At 46.1% G+C, this 10,682-nt stretch overlaps 1 protein-coding gene across 1 annotated transcript in view; it reads left to right on the top strand.

Moving 5' to 3' along the window:
- The window catches only part of PRR5L (proline rich 5 like), a 45,754-nt gene that overhangs the window by 14,429 nt on the left and 20,643 nt on the right, over positions 1–10,682 (top strand). The window contains exon 3 of the mRNA XM_004682905.1: positions 167–215. Within this exon, the coding sequence (XP_004682962.1) occupies positions 167–215 (49 nt within the window). The remainder of the gene's footprint in view (positions 1–166; positions 216–10,682) is intronic.

Genomic DNA, 10,682 nt, shown 5'->3' with positions numbered 1-10,682 from the left:
GGGGGGGGGGGGGGGGCGAGGTATTGCCTGGGCCCAGAGAAGTGTTCTTCCATCTTATCTCTGGCCTTGACCCCACACCGGACATGAGAACCCCATCTTGCATCCTGAACTAGACACAAGTAGCTGCATCACCAAGGGCTGCCTGACGATGTTTCTCTTTCCTCAGGCGGCTGTTGAAGAGTGAACTTGGATCGTTCATAACAGACTATTTCCAGGTAAGCTAAGCATATGTCATTATACATCCGGGTACACGTACCTAAATGGATGGCAGGTGCTATTCACCTGGGCCTTTCAGCATCTAAAATCACATCAGTCACATCCCCTGTGGCCAGCAATGCGGTGCTGTGAGAGCGCGCACAGGCATGGGCCCGGCTTCTGCAGACCTGCTCGTCCCAGGCAATCGCTCTCCAGGGTTTGCACCCCAGGATCCCTGTATGATCTTAAAAATGATCCTTTCTTTGGGTTATCCCTGCCTTGACCATATGAGAAGTTAAACCTGAGACACTATTTTGTGTTAACATTTTTATGAAAAATAACTTAGAATAAAAAAATATGAAGAATGTCTGCTCGCAATCGGCGGTGTAATACTAGATGTGGCCATGTGCAGATGTTTGCAAATTCCTGCACTGACTTCAGAGAAGATGACTGGGGCCTAATCAATTTATCGTGACTTGGCAGTTCTGGAAAACACGCTGTAGTTTCTAGAAAACACTATGGTTTACTTGTGGAGAGTGCGAGGAGAATGGCAAATACTGGTTTAGTTGTTATTAAGGAAATAGTTTTGACCTTGTGGAAAGATCTCAAGAATCTCCTAGGTGACCCCAAACCTTGCCTTGAGAACTACTGCTCTGGTGTCAGTCTCTCCCATCCCAGGTGTGGATTTTTTTTTTTGAAGATTTATTTATTTGTGTATATAGGAACTGGGGTCTAGGCCAGAGGTTTGGGGGATGAGAGGATTCACCAGCAACAGAGCAGGGAGCAGGACAGATGGACCTACTACAATACACTGCTGAGGTGCTGAGGGGAGCAGCAGGGCAGAGAGGAGAGGTCTGCTGCGCCATGTGGGTCAGCTCCCTGGCCAGGTTGCGAACTCATGCTGTAGTAGCTGGTGATAGATTGAATAGTGCTTAGGCTCTAACCCCTACACCACCAGGGAGGCACCCCAGGTATGGATTCCAATCAGATGTAACTATTCATACCTTTTAGCCAAGTTTCTGCTGTCACTAAGTCTCCTGGTCTGATCTGTGAAGAGAGACCCAAACAGATGATCTCACAACCATCCTGCCTAAGGACTGTGACCTGGGGCCAGTGAAGTCAAGGTTCCAGGTTCAATTTGAGGATGGTGTCTAACCCACTGACAGGAGCTGTCTCCCTGACTTCAACTAAAGTCACATGGGTTGAGGAGACATTTCTTGTGACTGAGTATCTGGGTGACACTTCAGTGAAATCAGGGTCACCACTTTTCACTGATTAGCTGAGTGGCCTTGGGCATGGTGCTTTGCCTCTTGTGCCTCATCTCTTGTGTTTCTCCATCTGTAATGAGAGTCGAACTGTGAACTACCTTATAGGTCTTTGTATGGATTACATGAAATAGCCCATGTAAAGTACTTAGCATGTGGTGGATGTGTCATGGAGGAGGGAGATACATAGGGGAGTGGCCATTAGTATGGCTTGAACAGCTAAACTATCTGGGTTCTGTGTCCAGCGTTGCCATTTGCTCAAGCTGTGTGAGCTTGAGTAAGTCACTTCACCTCTCTGCTTTCATTTCCTGTTCTGTAAAATGGAGATAATAGGAATTAATCACATAAGGTAAGGACCAAGTAAATTATTTGTAAAGTGCTTAGAAAGTGAACAGCACAAAGTAAGAGTAATAAGTATTCCTTAAATGTATGCATAGATGTGTATTTTATTTTAAAGTGTAATCCATTCCTTTTAATGGGAAAGTAACATTAAAAAATAACTTGCATCCTGGTTTCAGGCTGGTGATATTGCTCATATCCAAGGAGAACATACTTTTAAGACAGTTTAAAGAGCGTTTAGGTTTTAAAAACAACATAGGCATCCTTTTATTTATTTTTTTGTTCCAAGATTCAGGAAGCTTAAACTTTTATGTGCACTTTAAAAGAATGACAAATGCCAGTCGTTTAAAACAACACACACGCAGCAGAAAATGACCACTCTAAATCTGGACAGAGCAGGACCCAACAGAAGCCTGGAATTCAGTGGAGTCAAGGGTCGCAGCTGCTTGAAAGAAGAGAGACAAACATAAAGATGAAGAAAGAGATAATTAGTCACAAATGTGAATCATTTCAGTTGCCCTGTATTCAAAGGTCACTCCTGTCCTCTCTCTCTTCTTTTGCTGTCTCTAGTGGTTGATTTTTAAATCCAAGTACAGAGACGTGGTTTTTAATCAGGCCTGGGGAAGCCTGTTGGCCCAGTGGCCTTCTTCACTGACATTTAAAATATACAGGGTTTCGTGTGGTTTCAATCAGGTTTTAAATGTCAGTTGTCTTTCGGCATTGGGGGGCCACCCCAAGGATGATGGGGAAGAGCAACTGGGTGGGGACATGTTTATCTGGGAAGCCCTGAGGTTTGGGGGGTGGTTAATGCTGCTTACAAAGTATGCAGACACTTCACAACTAATAACCACAAGTCATTTTTTATCATGAACATCATCAGAAAAACTGATGAATGCTGAGTCTCTCTTCAGGGGTGTGGCTTACTAACTGATTTTCATAGTTTTGAATCTGGGCTTTTCCCTTAGACTCAGGTGCTAGACTAGAGAGAAGGCTAGTCTAGACACTATTTATTTAAATGTTGGTTTTAAGTCTCATGTGGCCACAGAGCCTAACCCTCCCCTCTTAAAATAAGTGCTGTGGACCCTCCCTGGTGGCGCAGCAGGTTAAAGCACAGCACTAAGAAGCTTAAGCCACTTCCACATGAGTTTGATCCCCGCCTGCCCCGGAGTTGACCACATGGCGAGGCAGACCTCTCCTGACCCGCCCGTTGCTCCCTGGTGGCGCAGCAGGTTAAAGCACAGCACTAAGAAGCTTAAGCCACTTCCACATGAGTTTGATCCCCGCCTGCCCCGGAGTTGACCACACGGCGAGGCAGACCTCTCCTGACCCGCCCGTTGCTCCCCTCAGCAGTGTACTCGACAGTCTGCCTGCTCTGCTCCCCACTCTGTGTCTGGTGATCCTCTCACCGCCCTGCAACCTCTGGCCTGTACCCCAGTTCTGTATACATAAATAAATAAGTCCTTAAAAAAAGGAAAAATATTTAAATATGTGCTTGTTTTCCCAGAACCTAGAAAGTACTGGGCACATAATAAATGCTCCACCAACATTCTTGGGAGAGAGGGAGGAGTTGTCTGCTACAGGTGTGAGGTGATTGTAGGGGTACATGAAATGGCACTAAATAACACTATCCCTTAAGGTTTGGATGTGCCTATTCCTTATTTTCTTTCAGCGCTTCTGATTGTGCTGGAGAGAGTCTTGGTTTGCACCACAGGATGCTTTGCATTTCTGCAAGATTTGCCATCTCCTTTGTTTAAGGAAGAGAGTTGTCACAGACTTGTCTCCAGCTAGGGACATATCTAATGAGGATGTCATAACAATGTTTTGTTTGCCTTGAGTTGATTGTTGAGTTTCATTCTGTTTCCAGTAAATGATGTTGCCTTCGGTTTGTTAAACATATTGACATTTTTTTAATATTTATGCATGCAGAACTGGGGTACAGGCCAGAGGTGTAGGGAGGGTGAGAGGATTCACCAGGTACAGAGTAAGAAGCAGAACAGGCAGATCAATGAAGTACACTGAGGGGAGCAGCGGGCGGGTCAGGAACAGTCTGCTGTGCCATGTGGGTCAGCTCTCTGGCCGGAAATCAAACTCATGCTGAAGTAGATGTGGCTCGCTTTGCATTGCTGCACTTTAACCCATTGCACCACCAGGAAGGGCCATATTAACCTTTTTTTAAAGTGGGTGGACTCATGAAAAATGGTATGTGAAGAGTAATAACTATGGCTAAATAGTGAAGGTGTTTCAAGAGAGACTCAGGTTTGGGGAGCCCTGTGCTAGGCAGCTTGAAGACTTATACTCACCACCGTGTTTATTGCTGCATTATGTACAAACACTAGGAAAAGGAAACAACCTAGGTGCCCACTGATAGGTGATTGGATAAGGAAGAATACTATTCTGCTGGAAGGAAGAGATATTGCTATTTTCAGCAAAATGGAAGGAACTTAAGGGATGATGCCAAGTGGAAATTAGAAAGAACAAGACAGATATTGGCTGATTTAACCTACATAAGCAGCACAAGGAAATGAGGCAAGTGAGTGGACACAACAAAATAAAAAAACAAAACAAAAACTAGAGGACATTGATAACCAAAATGAGGTTACAAGAGAAGGAAGTGGGAGAGGAGAGGGGACAAAAGTAGACATGATATAATGGCTAGTGTTGGTTGTTTTGTTCTATTCTGTTGTGTTATAAAAAAAAGTTTTGGGGCCCTCCCTGGTGGCGCAGCGGGTTGAAGCACAGCACTAAGAAGCCAAAGCCACTTCTGCATGAGTTCGATCCCCACCTGCCCTGGAGGAGATCCACATGGCGTGGCAGACCTCTCCTGACCCGCCCGCTGCTCCCCTCAGAAGTGTACTTCATCAATCTGCCTGTTCTGCTTCCCGCTCTGTCTCTGGTGAATCCTCTCGCCCTCCGCATCTCTGGCCTGTACCCCAGTTCTGTATGCACAAATAAATAAATATTAAAAAAAAAAAAGTTTTGAAGAAAATGGGTAGGATTCAAGGTCATGCAAAGAACTCTCCAGACGAGGGAAATCTAGGAGGGAAGATTCCAGGGATGAGCTTAGTCTTCACATTCAGCTATCAGATGTATTCCAAGAGGGAAGTCTGAAAGGATGTTGGGAAGCCTGCTTCAGCAAGGAGAAAGGAGGAAGTTGCAGGCCGAATGAGGGACCCTATCCCGGCTGCACAGGTAGAACCCCAAAACGAAGCATGTGGCTGGCAGGGAAGGTGACCAGTGCACCTTTGGGGCCTGAACGTCTCCCCGTGGGGCATCAGATGGCCACTCTAACCATCTCTGTTCAGCAGTGAAATCCACATCTCTCTGGGGCCCAGACCAGACTCTCTACCCTGGGATCCCCCACCCTTTGTGAAGTCATCTTGGGGCTCTGCTTTTGAAAGTGAACATTTTCATTCTGCAGCTCTAAAGAAAGATTCCCAGAAAGAATATCTTCTGTGAAGAATAATGAAAATAACCTGAGGGAAAGGCAGGGGGAAGGCAGGTGGGAAAATCATGCTTATCTCATGTCTGCACACAGAAGACAGGCTGTTTGACCCTCAGAAGAGTAGATAGATTTCCATAAGACACTGGCCAGGAAAAGCTTTGACATTTCTAGTATTGATTTTCCTTCTTTTTCTGTTTTGAATTGTGCCTGGAAGAAGAATTGGGGTTTCCATGAGAAATGCTATACCCTTGCACAAGCTCTGAGGGATAATTGCTTCTTTATAACTCCGGAAACTGATAATATGAAATATTTTGCATTTTTCTGTTGGCTAATTAGGTACCTTGGTTCAGGGCATACTGGAGCTGGAGTCGACAGATAGTACTTTCCATCCAGCATCCGCTGGCTGAGGTGTATTTATTGAAAGCTTTTTTCCCACATTCAGAAAGTTAAATTCCTTTGGGAGGAGTTTCAGTAGCATTTTACTAGATACAGAAACTCATTCTATGGTTAGTGGCCCTGAATGAGATAGTTCTCAGGAAAGGGCAGAGAAGCCACCACAATGACCAGTAGATCTTGGATGGCCTGGCAGCACTTGATGTAACTTTTTCCACTTACTGCTTCTATCTGTGAAAGCCCCAAGAGGCCAGTTCCCCTTAGCTCACCATGAGAAGAGAAGGTTAAATGCAGAGCTTATGGCACATGGCAGAGTTAAAGGAAGAGGTCATGGAAGGGCCATGGGATTTGAAATTGAAGACAGTGCAGGGATATAGGTGCATCCATGGAGCTAACTTAGCCACCTGAATGGGGAATAAAGGTGGAGTCACCTGAAGGGGTGGGGTAAAGTCACCTGAATGGGGGTGGGGGGAGGGGTAAAGGCCTAAGAAAGGCCTTACATAAAATATACCTTGTAAAAACAAAGATAGGAGAATTCCCACAAAGTGGAGGGAGAGATGATAAAGAGTGGCAAAAATAATCCTGGTCATTTCCAAACCCATACTGAACTGGGGAGAAACATTTCAGCTCATTTATGTTTAATTGTAGGAGCCCCAAAAGAAAATGGTATTCCCAAAATGGGAAAGGAAAAAAAAAAGGGTAGTTAGGCAGATGATAGTAAAGAATGTTGTGTATAAGAACTTGAATTTGAAGGTAAAATTGGGGCCGGTATTCACAGGGGTTACAGAGAAGAAGAGTGGGAGGAAGAAGATTTTTTTAGGCGAGAAGGTCTTTGGGGGTTTACATTTGGATTGGACGATAGTTGGGAGACACACACGGTGGAGTTTTAATCCTTGGGGTGGTCTAGAAGCCTACCTTGCCTGCTGTGAGGGGACAGATTGGGACAGCACTAGGCAGGGGGTACATGAAGGAGCCGGAAGTGTTTGAGGCTTCTCACTGTCTGTGGGGCACCCTGCCAACCAGCAGTTAACTTCTAGCACTTTTGTCATACTTAATCTCCTGGGCAATTACTTGCCTTTTTTTATTGTGCTTTTCTCAAATTTTATGCAGTTAAATAGAAAAAATGAGTCTTGAAATTGATAACCATAGGTCTTAATGTAATGGAGAAAAAGATGAAAGTCAATAGCCGGCTGAAATGGCAAATCTTTAGCCTCGTCGGACTTAGGTTATTGCACATTCAACTGTTAAAGAAGGAGCATGCAGGTACAAAACGCTGAAAATAGATCACCCGGAGATGAGGTGTAATTAGGGATTTTATCGTCCTTTTTAGTTCAATGGGAACAGAACTCCTCTTTATATCATGTAAGTGTCTTGTTCCACACGAGCACGTGTTTTCAGGAACCCATTATGGATGAAATTCGGTGATTTTGCGTGGAGGAAGCAAGGAATGGCAGAAGCTACTTTAGGGCCCCGGTGGGGGCGGGCAGGAAGGCGGGGCAGACTCTAGTATTCCAGTAAGTGGAAACCTCCAGCAATTCAGTGGCCATGGGAAGTGAAGACTGATTTGAAAGGACCAACAAATACTTGCTGGATATGACAGACAACAAGGTGATCTTTTCAGAGGCTATTGAAGAACAGCAAGGACAAAAGTCATGGCCGCAGTAATGGCGGTTAAGACTGCCAAGTGTGTGTGTGTCAGGAATTGTTCTAGGCCAGTGGTTCTCACAGTATGGTCCTTGCACCAAGAACTTGGGCTTCCCCTGGGGATATGGAGAAGCCAGTTCTCAGACCTCACCTCAGCCAAACGAAATCGGGAGCTATAAGATCCTCCATGATTGTCCTGCCTGCCTGCTCCAGCCTCAGAACCGCTCTCTTAGCATTTTTCCTGTGATAATTCATTTATTTGTCTTGAGGATAGATGAGGAAGATTCTTTTATTACCCTTTTGAGATACTGTAGCTGAAGCTCAAAGCAGAGAGATTATCTAAGAGGGTATAGCTAGAAAAAGGCAGAACTTTTCTGGTCTCTTGGGTTTACTTTAAAGGTTAAAATGCCCCGAAGACATCCCCAGAAAAACCCGAAGAGGTGAGATTTCAGTGTTATTTTAAATTAAAGTGTGTGTGTGTGTGTGTTTTCGCCAAAACAGACCTGAACTGTTGTATTGCTTCCTTGTAAAGTAAGTTTTTTAAAAGCCCAGTTCACCCTAACAATATCATGGAAATGGTGTTAAATGACAAAACAGCATGTGTCCCCAGTTTCTAATCTTCTACCATCTCTATCCAGGGATTGCTCTCTGGTCTCATCACACCCATACACACACACACCAGGCCCGTTTTTTTAAGGAACTCTCTGGGCCAAGGGGTGAGTTATATGGAAATGACTTGTTAGCTGCTTATCGAGGAAGGCATCCAGGCCCACAGGAAGTGCAGATGTTCTTAGCGATGATGTTCTTTGTCTTTTTTTTTTTTTTTTTAAAGATTTGTTATTTATGCATACAGAACTGGGTATAGGCCAGAGGTGCAGTGGCAGCGAGAGGGTCCACCAGAGACAGAGTAGGGAGCAGAACAGGCAGATTGATGAAGTACACTGCTGAGGGGAGCAGCGGGCGAGACAGGAGAGGTCTGCTGTGCCATGTGGGTCAACTCCCTGGCTGGGGATCAAACCTGTGCTGAAGCAGCTGTGGCTGGCTTTGCAGTGCTGTGCTTTAACCCGTATTGCCACCAGGGAGCGCCCTATGTGCTGCATCTTTCAAAGGCATAGAGGGGTGATCACATGGAGCTGGCTCGTATTGATCACCACCTCTGAGCCGAAGACAGGAACTCTGTAGACTGATGTCACAGAAAACAAGGGCCAGAGGGGGCATTTGTTAGCTGCCACAAATACTAAGTAGGCAGCTGATAGACTCCTGGGGGTGGAGGTCTAGGAAAGTATCTCATAGGAATAGACTCCACCTGGGAGCCAGGTATTCACCTTGCAAAACATTAAGTGTGGCTAGCAGACAGGAAGGGCCCAGATCATGCTCTTGCGGAGGAGGAAGCTGGCAGCAGGGTTGAGCAAGAGAAACAACGGACTGGACGGAAGCCCTGGGGTGGAACCGAGTTACATGGCCTGAGCTCTCCCTCTCTGTGAACCTGAAATGGGTCTCCTCTACTTTGCTCTGTGAGTGAGGACTTAAGAGACCTTACCAGCTGACAGGACAGGAGAGCATGATGGTGAAAAGCAGCAGCCTGCTGGCCAGGTAGTCCTGGGTTCCAGTCCTTGCTAGATCACTCACTAGCTTTGTGATTGTAGGCATGTGACTTAACCACTCTGAACCTCAGTTTCTTAGTAGTAAGCTGGCTGTCATCTGTTACCATCTTCCTACAGTGGATGTGGTTACTAGCTGAAATAACATATATGCAGAGTGCTTGCTACGTAGTAAGTAGCCAACAAATGATAGCTATATTATCATGCTAAAGTGCACCAGAGGCACATGTGAAGGAAAAGACAAGGACTCTGAATTCCAGCCAGCCTGCATGCAAGTGCTGGTCTCACATTTTGTAATTGCTTCTTTGGAACTCATTTTCTTTATCTGTAAAAAGGGGGTAGGTTTGTGGCAAAGGTGAAAGGGGATCCTGCAGGAAAGTGGCTATAGTACCTGACGGTGAGTTTTAGCCAGTAGGTAACTCTCACCTGCCCCTGGTCATCATCACTGCTAAGGCACCAGATTGTCCGTGGCCGGCAGCCTTGGCATGTACAGTACTCCCTGGTGGCAGGCCCTTCCTTTGGGGGGATGGGGCAGCATTATTTTCCTTACCCTCTAGTCCTGTTCCCCAATTTTCCTAAGCCCCTCAGGTGGGGCTAGGGAGATACACAGAATTGACAAGATGGTTCCGCAACCCCCTCTCCCTCCCGCCTCCTCCTGCCTGCCCTCCTTGATTACCAATCTTCCTAGCCGCTGAACACTGGGTGGGTTTGGATGCCTTTCTGTGGGCGTCCTTGCTTTTGCATTTTTCCTAGCTGAGCCTTGTTTTCGTGTTGTAAGCCATTTTTCAATGTCTTAGAGAAACTTGGTATGTAAAGTATTTTTCGCTTCCAGGCTCCTTTGCCACTTCATTAAAGTGCTCTGTGTCTAAGCTTGTTTATGGGGGTGGGGGGGTACATTAAGTGACTATGGGCACAGTTCCAAGTCCCAAATTGTTTCCTAGGTGGCTGCTTATTCATGTAACTATCTTTTGGTACGAAGCCCTGGATGGAGAGGTGGTAGGTGGGAAAGTAGAAAAGTGGGGTTTGGGTGTCTCTGGTGGTACAAGGGATTAAGTCATAGTACTATGAAGCTATCCACAGCCACTGCAACACGAGTTCAATCCCCAGCCAGGGAGCTGACTCACATGGCGCAGCAGACCTCTCCTGTCTCACCTGCTGCTCCCCTCAGCAGTGTATTTCCATAGATCCACCTGTTCTGCTCCCCACTCAGTCTCTGGTGAATCCTCCCACTCCCACCCCCACCCCCTCACCTCTGGCTTGTACTCACCCCAGTTCTTGTATGTGCAAATAATTTTTTTTTAAAGTGGGGTTCTTTTCCAGCCCTGCTATCAAACGGCTCCGTCACCATTGTTCCACAGCAAACATTTATTTACTCAGTACGTTCTGGGTCAGGCAGTAGTCAGGGCTGTGAGTAAGAGAGGTTCTCCAGGGGAGAACAGATGCTTAGAGAGACAAACAATGTGGAAAAAGCCGCTTGAGTCAGGTTGGTTTTCTTTCTTTTGTTTTTTATCTTAAGCCTCTAAAAGCCCATTTGAGCACATTAAGCCCCACAGATGTCCTGTTGCTCTCCTTAGGGGAAGTGAGCAGCAGGCGGCAGATTTCTGAATTCACTTGCAAGGCCCAGCATTAGGTAGGGAAGTCACACTCCTGTTCCTTGCCCTGCTGCTCCGGCCCACAGTGGGTTACAGCTGAGCACAGCCTCCATGCTAAGGAAACACAGATCAGCACAGGTCTGGGGAGTAGTGGTTGAGAGGCCCTGTCACCAGCACCACCCGCCACAGCCACTCTGTTCTCTCAAGCTGC

Source organism: Condylura cristata, unplaced genomic scaffold (assembly GCF_000260355.1).
Source record: "Condylura cristata isolate star-nosed mole 26May11 unplaced genomic scaffold, ConCri1.0 scaffold00015, whole genome shotgun sequence".
Lineage (NCBI taxonomy): Eukaryota > Metazoa > Chordata > Mammalia > Eulipotyphla > Talpidae > Condylura > Condylura cristata.
The sequence above is the reverse complement of the archived record's forward strand: the minus strand, read 5'-3'. Positions and strand labels throughout refer to the sequence as shown.